At 40.5% G+C, this 13,089-nt stretch overlaps 2 protein-coding genes across 6 annotated transcripts; both read right to left on the bottom strand.

Annotated features, from left to right (window-relative positions):
- Positions 1-54: 54 nt before the first annotated feature.
- On the bottom strand, positions 55-2,796 carry LOC137742107 (tubulin beta-2 chain-like). The gene is made up of 3 exons (XM_068481858.2): positions 1,981-2,796; positions 1,509-1,778; positions 55-946 (listed from the first exon to the last, which is right to left on the bottom strand). The coding sequence occupies exons 1-3, from the start codon at positions 2,372-2,374 to the stop codon at positions 270-272; spliced, it is 1,341 nt and encodes a 446-aa protein (XP_068337959.1). The 5' UTR covers positions 2,375-2,796; the 3' UTR covers positions 55-269.
- Positions 2,797-3,406: 610 nt separating this feature from the next.
- On the bottom strand, positions 3,407-12,490 carry LOC137742253 (uncharacterized). Of its 5 annotated transcripts, XR_015953451.1 has the most exons (10): positions 12,181-12,490; positions 12,006-12,069; positions 11,303-11,550; positions 10,999-11,214; positions 7,733-10,909; positions 7,415-7,599; positions 7,105-7,253; positions 6,965-7,014; positions 5,161-5,259; positions 3,407-3,697 (listed from the first exon to the last, which is right to left on the bottom strand). XR_015953451.1 is itself a non-coding variant. In XM_068482071.2 (7 exons), exons 3-7 carry the CDS (start codon positions 11,507-11,509, stop codon positions 7,166-7,168), a joined length of 3,873 nt encoding a protein of 1,290 aa, XP_068338172.2. In that variant the 5' UTR covers positions 11,510-11,550; positions 12,006-12,069; positions 12,181-12,490; the 3' UTR covers positions 3,407-7,165. The 5 variants fall into 5 exon arrangements, 1 of the variants encoding a protein (XP_068338172.2); XR_015953450.1 differs by having other exon boundaries at positions 3,407-5,259; positions 7,082-7,253; XR_011069376.2 differs by having other exon boundaries at positions 3,407-5,259.
- Between the last annotated feature and the right edge of the window lie 599 nt (positions 12,491-13,089).

Here is a 13,089-nt window from a genome sequence, read left to right as displayed (position 1 = left end):
TAACCGGAAGTTTGATGCTACTATTACCACCGAAGATAGAGAGAGACAGAGAAAGATCAAATGCTTGAAGGCAAATATATCATCACTACCGCAAATCCATAATGTCGAAAATAAGCGAAGTTACAGCACAAAGCAGCAACTGGAAGTTGATATTAAAACTTGTCCATCATCTCTCTCTCAACCGGAAATTCATTCATTCACATGCTACACAAACGCACTAAACTGGAAAGTCGATATTAAAAGAAGCGCTATTGCTTTGACGATAGATATTACATTTCCTCCTCGTACTCTTGCTGCTCATCCTCGTATTCCTCCTCATCGGCCGTTGCATCTTGGTACTGCTGGTACTCAGACACGAGATCATTCATGTTGCTCTCAGCTTCAGTGAACTCCATCTCGTCCATGCCTTCACCAGTGTACCAATGCAAGAAAGCCTTCCTCCTGAACATGGCAGTGAACTGCTCACTCACTCTCCTAAACATCTCCTGGATGGATGTTGAGTTCCCGATGAAGGTTGATGCCATCTTAAGACCGGTTGGTGGGATGTCACAGACAGTTGACTTGACATTGTTGGGGATCCACTCAACAAAGTAGGAAGAGTTCTTGTTCTGCACATTCATCATCTGGTCATCCACTTCCTTGGTGCTCATCTTACCACGGAACATGGCTGATGCTGTTAGGTAACGTCCATGTCGGGGATCAGCAGCACACATCATGTTCTTGGAGTCCCACATTTGCTGTGTGAGCTCTGGAACAGTCAGGGCCCGGTACTGCTGAGAGCCACGTGAAGTAAGAGGAGCAAAGCCCACCATGAAAAAGTGGAGACGGGGGAAGGGAATCAGGTTAACAGCAAGCTTGCGCAGATCAGAGTTGAGCTGTCCAGGAAACCTCAGGCAGCAGGTAACTCCAGACATTGTTGCAGAGATCAAATGATTCAAATCACCAACTGCAAACATCAAAGATGAAAACAGAAATCAGCTTTCATAATCTTTTCAGGAAGTACACATCAATGATCAATGCGTAAATAGTTCAAATATAGTACTATATGCTTCGCACATAAACAACAAATCATGCTTTCAGAACCCAACAATAAACAATGAAAGAAGCAGTGAACATTCAATAGTGCTCACCAAATCGCATTTTCCCTCGAAATCAAATTCAAGCTTTGAAAGCATGAAACCTCATTTTCACTTCAAAACCAAATCACACCTCACTTTACTTTCACAAAATTTAGACAGATTCATTCATCACCAAAACTCATTTTTCTTAAGAAATGGATGAGGACGCATTACTCAACAATAAATATGAAACCAAATATATCACATAGTGCACAAACTCAAAAGCAAAACACGATTGGACATTCAAATCATGCAACAATCAATCATTCAACAGAGAACAATAACCATAGTCAAATTTCTAGAGCAAATCAAGATGCATAAGCATACAAACACTTGCAGAAAATTGATTCTCAACCAAACAACTAAGAAGATAGATCTGAGCCAACTTACAGCTGGGTGTGGTGAGCTTAAGTGTGCGGAAGCAAATATCGTAGAGGGCTTCATTGTCAAGAACCATGCACTCATCAGCATTCTCCACAAGCTGATGGACCGAAAGAGTAGCATTGTAAGGCTCCACAACAGTATCTGAGACCTTGGGAGATGGGAACACAGAGAAAGTCATCATCATCCGATCTGGGTACTCCTCCCTGATCTTCGAGATCAGAAGCGTTCCCATCCCAGATCCAGTACCACCACCCAACGAATGGCACACCTGAAACCCTGCAACACCAAACAAATCAAAATTAGGGTTTAATCGACCATCGACCCACAAATGAAAACCCCCAATCTCACCCTCACAAAATACAATTAGGTTTTCTTCAATTCAGTAAATTAGGGCTTAACCAACACAGAAATGAAACCTCCAATCTCTAAATCTCACAAATTACAGTTAGGGTTTAATCATTTCAGAGTTTACACATACCTTGCAAGCAGTCGCAATTCTCCGCCTCCTTACGAACCACATCGAGAACAGAATCGATCAACTCTGCGCCCTCGGTGTAATGACCCTTGGCCCAGTTGTTCCCAGCACCCGATTGACCGAAAACGAAGTTGTCAGGGCGGAAGATCTGGCCGTACGGCCCAGATCTGATGCTGTCCATGGTTCCAGGCTCCAGATCCATGAGCACGGCGCGAGGAACATACCGGCCGCCGCTGGCCTCGTTGTAGTAGACATTAACCCGCTCAAGCTGGAGCTCGGAGTCGCCGTGGTAGCGGCCGGTGGAGTCGATGCCGTGCTCCGCGCACACCACCTCCCAGAACTTAGCACCGATCTGGTTGCCGCATTGGCCTCCCTGGATGTGAAGGATCTCACGCATTTTCGGTTCTAGGGTTCACGGCAGAGCAGATCGGCAGATCTAGAGAGAGAGAAAGAGAGAGGAAGTTTTAGAGAGAGAAAGGCGCAGCGGCGGAGAATGAGGGAGCGAGTGATTGAGAGGGAGGATATATAGAGCGGAGTGAGGTGTACGCTATAACGGCTCTTTGCTAATTTTTTTTATATTTTATATTTTTGAGATTTTCACTGGCCGTTTAAATTAACCGGGATCGGGAGAATCAACGGCTGGATGGGCGCCGCGTAATTTGATGGGTGTAAAAACTGTTTAAATTTTAGAGCCTAAAACGAAGATTTTGAATTTAGAATTACGGATACAGCTGGATACGGTATGGCCCACTGGTTTATGGATCCGGAATTATGAAATGACGGAATTGACCCTGGACGGTCTGGTGGTGGTTCGATGTCATGTGATGTGGTTCGTGAAGTTAATAAAAGGCTGTAGACCCTCGAGCTCCTCTGGAAAAAAGGTTATTCGTGATCTGGTACAACGCGCGGGGTCTGGCATTGCGTGTGGTCGAATCTTGACCCCGACTTTTTAACCACTGATTTCGGAAGAAAACTAATTTTTTATTCTCTTTCAGGTTTGATGAAGATATTTTGAGCGAATAAGAAATTTGAACTCAAGACCTCGACATTGTACACATATTGTGGAATGCGAAACCGAATTTGGAACATCCGTTGCAAGGTGAACCAAAAACCTTTTGTGGAATCTCAAGTTTAAATTTTTTTTATTATATCGGAGAATTTTTTGAACTCAGACTTAGATTACTCCGACACATCACGCAACGGTCATTCATCAATTACCTAACTTCAATGGCTTAAGTTTAAAAGGTCTTTCACAGGATGCCAACAATTTTGAGTTTAATTACAATGAAGAAGATTACTTTACACCTAAAATATCTCAGACGACGAGATTAACTTGCATAAAATAGAAAATAGGCTCAACATCACGTGATGTTCTGGTTTAATAATCTTCAGTCAGTCTTAAAAGGATAAGCAAAGAAGTAAATAGAAGTGCATTTAAAACAAAATATTAATATAGCATGCCCAAGAATGTCTGAGAAAATCAAACAATTAAAGCTTACAACCATACCATATACCCATCACTGCAAAACAAAACGCAGATCAAGCAAAATGCCTTCAAAGGCATTGAAGTTTGTAAGGTAAGGAGTCTCCATCGCCCAAATAACCGTCAGATCTACCGCTTCCACACAAACACGCTTTGAGAATAAGCCAGCACTAGAACAAAACAGTAAGCAAGCATCCTACATTGACTCTGCAATCATGCTATAATCCCTGCACCACACTGCAATCTTTATCAAACATTTAAGCTCGTTAGGAATTATCGAACAAAATAACCAGGTTTTCCGCCATTGTTCGTATTATTCTTTTATGTTATTCTTGTTCCTTTGTAAGCCTACTATGACCACATCAGGGTGTTATTCTTGTTCCTGTACGGCCCCGTCATAGATTTTTAAGCAAAGAAGTGCATTTCCGAGACAAGTATTAGTTCAACGGCGATTATACTTCAAACACAGCTGACAGAATCAATCAAATTCAAACATTTCGGTGCTTATGTTCATGTACAGGCTAAAGCATCTAGAGCAAGAACAGTTGTTAAAAGGAAGGATAAATTTTCTAAGCGATTTCCGAAGTTGTGTTTTAGTATTTAAGTTGCTATATTCTGGATTATACAAGGGAAGGTTTAGCATTAGGTAGATATTATTACGTGCAATAATATAAAGAATTCGGGGTTTGAATCGTGCCTAAAGTTACTCCTAGAAATCATGGTAATACTGTTGAACAAAACTAAGATTTGGTGTACTGCATTCACAATCGAAAGTAGGAAAGAGAAGGACAAAACATGCCATTTCTTCCCTTCCTAAACCTCCCAAACTTTGATGGAAAACAAGAAAATTAAAGTGGTAGGTGAGAGTGAAAAGATGTATTGTCTAAGTTTTGTGTTTGTGTGAAAGAGCGAGAGAGAGCGAGAGAGACTTATACAGGTATTAAAATAGACAACAATATTGCTACCAAAATAAAAAATAAAAACAAAAATATTCGAGTTCAACCGGCAAGGCTGCCTCAAAACTTCAACATGAACCTAAAATTATACGCATGGAAAATTGATAGGAAGTGTTTGCCATACCCCAAGGGGACAATAATTGCAAAATTCATTCAAAAGTCGGCAACAAACAAAATAAAATTTATTGTTAGTGAACGTATAAGACAAGCATTAAGAATGTGGTGTGCTTGGGGTGCTGCCCGCCAATGGCAGGGTTGATGGTAATATAAAGAAAACTATCCTGACTCGCTCTTTGCTTTGTTATTCTATATATTTGTTATTCTGTACAAAAGGATCCTGCCTAATTCACTAATTTGGGGGAAGCTACTGAACTTTTATATTTGAAAAATATTTCAGGAGGGATCGTAATACAAAGAAAACTATCCATCAAACTGTCCTGATGCAAAATAATAGATGAGTCATGATCCCTTAACCCTAACAATCCAAGTAGACATCTTTAAATGTAAGCCTGTGGCCCTTTAAAGTTAGGATCTAAATATATGCCTAGTGTATAGAAGGTAATCAGATTTTACCAGTCTCCTAAGGTTTCCTAAGATTTATCCTGCTGCTTCGAAAGATGAAAATATACTCTTCGTAAATATGTAGAAACAGATGAATCCCAACATATCAGCAGGTTATAAAATCAATGCTGAGAAGCAAATTTTGCCAACTAAATAAAATCTGTACATTGAACACAACCTTACCACCTCAAAAACAGATGACAGAGTAAACCTTTTTCCGCTAAACTTTCAGCCCTTATGGAGTCTTCTTCGCCAAAAAAAGACGGGTCGAATTGAAAAGATCTAGTATAGAAAAAGAGAAATTCCACCAAAAAGAAAAATCAACAACAAAATTGACCTTTCACGCTAAAAATTACATGACAGTGTTAAGAATAAATAGTCAAGTCAGTAGTAAAACAAATAACAATAACGATAAAAACTGAACTTATGAAATTGTAAGCCTTTCCCCAAACATAAAACTAATAAGATAAGATCTATAAGGCTTTCCAAGATTAAAAGGCTAGCCAACTTGGTTTAGGTATTCACTTTACCTTTTATTTGACTTGTTTTATCTTTATGTCTTATGTTGATTTCTAGATGATAGTAGTGCTTCTACTCCTAGTCTTTTTAATTTGTCTTTTATATAAAGTCGGGCGCTAGTTTTGTGAGTTTGTAAGTAAGTTTCGGAGGCCTAATTGAATAGTGAAGTAATCAAGGCTAGGAAGATGTATTTAACCCTAATATATCTACCCTTACCGAGACTTTTCATGCTGGTCTGTTATTCCGAAAATTAGACAGCAATCTTTCCATCTTTTTAAGGATCTCATTGTTTTCTCTGTTGTTTTGATGTTGTTTAGTGATCAATATTCTTCTCTATTCCCTAGTGTGTTTTGCTGTGCTACAGCAAATGGACAGTAGCTTCCGCTTCTGTCCTACACCAACTAGCACAAGACCAAGCTGCAGAATAATATACAGATGAATTATGCAGACCAGATTCTTCAATTAGGTTCACGATATTCCAAATACTTGTCACTACAGTTTATCAGCTAAACAAAATATCCTTCAAATAAATGTCGATTCACAAGCCACCAAAACAGTAAATAATAGTCCAACAAGCAATATCACGAGGCCGTCTCTGCTAACTACTATAAAAAAGAAAAGACTAGGATATATGATTTATCATGGCTTCTATCACTTTTTCTTAGAAATCAGCGTGCAAAATCCTGTATAATCTAAATAGTAAAAGGTACTCCAGTCATTGCCTTCTATAAGCCTATACACTTTAAATATTTAGTCTTGAAGCCTACTGTGGTACTACAGAATAGAGATAGACACTTATTTCACCCTAAGTTCATTTGCTTTACAGAAATCATCATCTTTTAGCAAAAACTACTTTAACACTTCCAACTTATTGGGTAAAATTATGACGAAATGTTAGTGATAACTAATCTGCTTAATGTGGTCGGTCCAATCTCTACTAGATTGAAGACCAAGGATCAGGTTGATTACACAATATATACTATACTAAAAGTTGCCTATAATAGAAATGATGAAGCAGGTCAGAGAGCGCAAGTCTCCTTACATTTAAAACAGATATTCTTGTAGAAACCGAAATGAAATGATTGACAATAATGTAAAATTCACAAAGTTACCTAGAGCATAAAGAAAAATGCCTAGTTTAAATTAGCTTCAATGTTCAAGGTAATGTCCTTGTTTCGACCTTTTGAGAGCTATTTAACAATGATACCCTTTATAACCATAAGTACATATCTGAGAGCAGTAAAACTAAACTTAATACATTGCCGGTCCAGTTGAATAAACTTAATATATAAGAGTAAGAGAGTCAAGCATACATACGCATATGCTATAAACCAATGCCATCTCAATAGTACCAAATGCAAAGGGAAGTGATAGCAATATACCACTTTTGGATTGACAATGACAAGGTCAACAAAAAACAATCCGAGTGAAAGTAGAAAACTTGAGAGTCAAAAACAACAAACTTAACTGCCATTGAACTCCAGTTCCAAATACCATCTCCATTAACATGGCAGCAACCTGAAATGACAAAACTAGCATAAACCACCCCAAATCTAGAAAAAAGAGGCATGGAAGGGTGCATCACCTATATTGCTAACGCAATAATACCAAAGAAACAATTGGTCCCCAGGTGAAATGCAATCAAAGAGATCCACATTGCAGCACACGATCATCCATCAATGCTTTTCTCCTCGGCCTTCAAAGTCGGACTTTTTGACTTATTTGCAGCCTCTACCAAGGACTGATCACCAGAGGTTCTACAAAATGAACAAAAAGAAAAAAATGAAGCATCAGACTTCTTAGAAAAGATTGAAAATAATGATAATGTTATAATTAAAATCAAATATGAAGCGAATCAGTAACTTTTTTTCTTTTATCAAAAGCCAATAAGTAACTATGATGTGCTCAAAGAACTTACAGTTTCTGCTTTTTGGCATTCTGCTTGATGCTTCGCACCATTTCCATCGCCATCTTCTGGTGTTCCCTTGTTTGTGAATGCAAGTCCAAGCCTTCAACTGTTTCACAATCAACTTTACATATCCGGCACCATCCCATACTAGCTGGTTTCCTTTTCCTTGATTGATCAAAAGACTCTAGATCTCCCTGAAGATATAAACAGCATCGAAAAATTGGACCATAAATCAAATACAATAAAATATCACAATGGAAGTTGTAGTAACAATGAGAACAGAAGAGCATCACTTAACACATACAGATACTTGAAGTAATACTTAACTGTGTAAGCTCCATCAGTTGGAAATCTTTGAAGTGAAAAGCTGCTCCTAAATCCAGGTTCACCAAGACGTGGATGACTTGGCCTGTTGCCTCGAAATGATTCAAAGTTCCCAGGCCCAGTCATATCTCCTAGGCGTGAATGACGATCACCAAAACCCATAGGTTCTCGCAAATGCAAATGACTATGCAAGTTCTGAGGACCCAAATGATCTCCCCTCCGAAGATGACCAAGGTGCCCATCAACAGTTTGCATATTACTAGGGCCCTCAAACTCACCCCGACGAAAATGACCAGGAAAATTAGAAAGCCTACCCTCACGGAATGAATTTCCATGTGGATCACCAAACCGATGAAATTCCCTTCTATCAAAATCATCAGGGCCAAAGCCTCTAAACCCATGAGATGGGATGCCAGGGTAATCTCTAACTGGGCTTTGGGGAGCCAAACCATCCATAAGGCGTCGTCCAACAAAATCTGGATGACTGCGTGAAGGCTCCATTCTCCCAATATCTCCAGCAGCAGGATCTGTATTCTGACCAATATCATACTTGGGCCCATGAGGTCCCCTATCAAAGGGCCTTGATGAATAATTCCCAAATTTTGAAACGGGGTCAGAATCCAGATACGAAGGCCTAGGGAATCGCTTGAGATCATCTTCATACTCTACCCGGTCAACACCACAAAAAGTTGGATCTACTGGGAAGGGATTCAATCGCTCGTCCGGAAAAGCCTTGAACCTTTCATCCCTCAACCCATGAGTTGATGAGGGGTCAAGGCCTGGAGTTCCATTCATTCTCAACATATTTGGGGGGATTCCAGATGGCTGTCCAATTGCTCCCTGATCAATTTGAAAGGCAGGCCGCTGGTGACTCCTAGGACCGTCAGGGCCATATGGTGCTGCTCTTGCCATCATTCCACCAAATGGAGGGCCTCCAACAGGTTCACCTTGCATCCTGGGAGCCCCTGTTTGGGAAGGAGGTAGTACACCTTGAGGACCATACTGACCTCCCCCGCTTCCAGAGGATGGTCCAAAACCTTGGTTGGCACCGGGTGGCCGCAAATGCTCGGATGGATGAAAAGGTTGTCCGGGTACATGTGCAGGTCCCTGAGGTCTTAAATGAGTCCAGGGGTGCCCAGGCCCCTGTGTATGATGTGGAGGTCCTGGAGGGGGTGCACCAGGCCTTTGGGGGAGTATAGTAGGTCCATGATGTATTGGTACAGGATGTGAGGGTTGTGCAGAGCCACCAGCTTGTACCTGACCAGTTGGAGCTGAAGTAGATACAGCTTGCAAACCCTCATCCTTCTGCAACCTTCGACCCTGTTCTTCACGAAGTTGAGCTTCTTCTGATAAGATTTCTTTTGCACCCTCAGCTACAGCTTCACCCAACTTACCGTTACTTGAGTGCTCCATAGTACTATCTCCACCCTCTTCCTTCAATGTTGGGTTACCTACAAACTCTCCATTTTCAAGTGCATGGAAATCTGGATCTGCCCCCAGCAAGCCCCTAGATTCTGGAATATCCTTAGAAGATGTATCCCCATGATTAGGTTTATCTTCACCACTAGGTTTATGCTCATCATCAGCGGACTTCATACCCATCTCGGATTTGACAGATTTAAGTTTGTCGCCATTTGCAACCTTCCGATTTGATGACTCAGATTCTTTCTCAGTTTGCCTTTCAGACATAGTTGGCCTTGAGTTTGCTCCAGATTGCACTGGGTTGTTTGTTCTGACCATATTATTCTGATCTGTAGATGGATGGTTTACAGAAGGATGCACTGGCCTCACTTGGCCAGCAGTTTGTGTGTAGGGCTGAGGTTGTACTGCATGACTTGGCATCATAGGCCTTCCTACAAGATTAGACTGAGTATGTTGAATGCCTTGAGACAATGCAATGTTCTGCTGAGACTGCGTAGAGGCATGATTATGTTGAGGGAATGAATGAGATTGGCCTTGGGGACGTAACTGTGTAGATGGTTGCTGCTGTACATATGGCTGATGATGGAAATATTGCTGAAGCATCGGTTGTTGAATTGCCTGCATAAGCGGGCGCTGGTAGACCAAATTTCCAGGTTGCTGAGCATAAGAGGGAACTGGCTGCTGTTGTGCAGGTTTGATGTTTTGGACTTGACCAGGTGAAGGCAACAAAGCTGGCTGCTGCTGGTTTGGAATTGTTGTAAGAGACGAGGGTGGCCGCACAAGTGGTAGTTGTTGAGGGAACTGACCCTGTACTTGAACATGAGTCTGTAACTGAGAGTGAGGCATGCCTTGAGATTGCACGTGCATGGTGTGTTGTTGTGGGGCTCCTGACTGCACTGGTTGGTAAAGGTGAGGTGGGGGATATGAGTTATTTCCAGACACAGCATGGGATGATGGATGTGCCTGAGGCTGGACAGCAGCATTCATGGGCTGAGAAGGGTGAAGTTGGGGTTGGTGTTGAGCCTGTGCCTGTGGCTGAGGTTGAGACTGAGAATGGGAATGGTGCTGTGGGTGGAGCTGGGCCTGGGTATGTTGCTGAATTTGGGGCTGCTGATACGGAGGCACTTGCACCTGTTGAGGATGAGGTTGTGAATGGGGCGGAGCTTGGTAATATGGCTGTTGCTGCCCATGACCTGCTGGGTATGTCTGCACTGTACGGTGGACTTGCTGCTGTTGGTTGGCTTGTACCTGATTTTGAGTTTGAGCCGCAATAGGAGCCTGGACATTTGGAGGTTGAATTTGGGGTGTTGGTTGAACTTGAGCTTGAGAAATTTGAGGCTGTAGCGAAAGTTGAGTTTGGGGCTGGGGTTGCAAGTATGTCCGAGGTTGATTCTGAACAGTCCCATATGGCGGCTGAGCCTGCAGTGATTGTGGAACTGCTGGCTGTTGATATGGATAGTAGTTCTGATATTGCTGTTGATATGGGTCATATCCAGGATACTGCTGGTAGTACTGTAGATATTGTTGCTGCTGTTGGTACCATTGGTCAGCAGACGGCACAGCCGCTTGAGATTGAGAACTTGAGTTTTCTTCCTGAGTTGGATCAGATCCAGGTGCAGTTGTAGTTTGAGAAACCAAGGCCTGAGATGTAGTTATTCCTGTTTGAATCGCGGCCTGGGTTTGATCAGCAGTAGCTGCTGATGTGCCAGAAGCTGAAGTGTTTAGAGCACTCTGTGCCTGCTGCGCTGGCTGCACACCCTGTAATTGAAAGATAACCATAAAAATTAAATAAGTCTCAATTCCAAACGGTTGAAAAAAAAAAAAAAAAAACAAATGAAAATACTTACAGAGCAAGTTTGCCCATGTTCCTGCACTTGACGATGTACAATTTGGACTCCACACCTGTTGCATACTACAGGAGAATTTCCAAAGGCACATCCAGAACAATGAGGTGTGCACTCGGATAACGGTCCCTGCCATGTGCATCCACTCCTTTGGAAAAGGCAATGAACTAGTATTTTTCCAATGGTTTCAGCGAGGGCCTTATTTGACTCAGTAAGTGGCTGCATTGATTGTGTCAAGGTTTATCAATAAACAGACAAAGAAGAAGATTAAAGATTTTGCTACAACCAAGGTTGTATAAGGAAGGACCTTGGCATCTGCTTCTGTAACTAAGTAGCCGTCATATGGGCAAGCCTGGGTGGTGCTTACAACGTATGTCAAACAGGGCTTGCAGTAGAGATGAGTACATTGCGACTGTAGCGCTTCATTTGGGTAAACAAGCAGACGACAAACCGGACAAAAGTACTCTCCAGCAAGAGACTGGATATTCAATATGCACTCATTATCAAATCCCATGCCGCTCTAGCAATTCAGCTTCAAGTCCTAGTGCATCAACGCTATAAACCCAGATGAGCACAAAAATGGTGAGCCCTTAGTGAAGATAAAGAAACAATCATTTTTCCATTACCATTCATGACTTACTAACTTCAAAATCATACAACAAATCCTATGACCGAAAAAATGACCAATCGCATAAAACAGGGAGGCATAAATGCAAATACAAAATGTACCCATCACTCTATTAGCATTTGGTAATAATTAGAAAATCGCATTAAACAAAAATCAACGAGAATCCCAAACCTTTCGACGCGAACGAAGAAGGCAGTCTGAAAATAATCAAAATTCGAGTTTTTGTTCGTTTTCAGATTCAGATCAGTGCGGTTTCAACTTTCACAAGTCCAAACAGATTAAATTCAACAATTATACAAAAAGTTTTAAACTTTCGTTTATAAATTTCCAATTCCCAAACTTTCTCAGCAGCCAAACATTGTAAAGAAAGGAATTCCGGTACCTGGGAGTTTCTCTAATGTCTACCAATTCGATTCGAGACCTTAAAACCCTAGCCCAGCTTAAACCTGTAAAAAAAAAATTAGGAAAATTGAAAAAAATAGAATAAATCTTAGGGTTTTCATGAACGAAATGTTGTGCGTGAAGGGAAAGTAAGGGCAGAAATCGAGTGGGATTACAGTTGGCGGGGATTGGTCGAGAAACGCAAAGAGTCGCTGGGCACAAGAGAGATGCTATTGCTAAAGTGCGAACGGAAGCGCAGAGCAAGAAGACGGTGCTTATAAAACAAGTGTTGCTTGAGTCCCTTTTTTAAAATGTAAATATAACTTCAAGATAGATTTTACACATACATTTAGAAGACCGAAAATAAAATTGGTGCGCGAAAAATAAAAATAAGATGTTAGATTTAAAAATAAATATATGAATAACATCGTTCCTAAATTTATTCAATAAGAAAAACCTTCAGTGACAACTGCATCTAGAACAATCGAAGAAAAAAACATTTCTAGTAATAGTTAATAAAGACCTATCCAAATATAGCATCGCAAATGAGGTGACCAAAGCAACTAATGATATCAGCAAGAAAATTTAACTTCAGAAAAATATGAGGCCAAGATATAAAAAAAAAAAAAATCATGCAAGTAATCTAATATTCTCAGTAACTTGTTTGGGGTCATATTAACTTTTTTCTTTAAAAATAATATACAAAAAAAAATAAAAAAATTAGAATTGGTCCTTACACAAGTTCATTTTTGGTCCAAATTCAATTTTTTAATAGAAGATAAAATAATTCATACTAAATTCATCTTAATTACTGGATAGAAATCGGATGCGGGACCTCATTTTTGTTGACGGCACCCTACATTCTTAAAGATTGTACATCTATTTTTTTAAATCAAAATCTATTTTAATAAACCTAACATACTTTCCAATACTACCCTCACACTGATACTGTATCATAATCTTGTTTACAAACAAGTCAAAGATTCATTTTCATCCCACATCATAAACGTTTGATGTTTTTCGAGGACTTGATGAAGATATTAGATAAATTTAACTGTGTCTACTTTTTTTCAAAACATTTTAAA

This window comes from Pyrus communis, chromosome 11, assembly GCF_041283825.1.
Source record: "Pyrus communis isolate YQ-2024b chromosome 11, ASM4128382v1, whole genome shotgun sequence".
Taxonomy (NCBI): domain Eukaryota; kingdom Viridiplantae; phylum Streptophyta; class Magnoliopsida; order Rosales; family Rosaceae; genus Pyrus; species Pyrus communis.
This window is presented reverse-complemented; position numbering and strand designations above follow the sequence as displayed.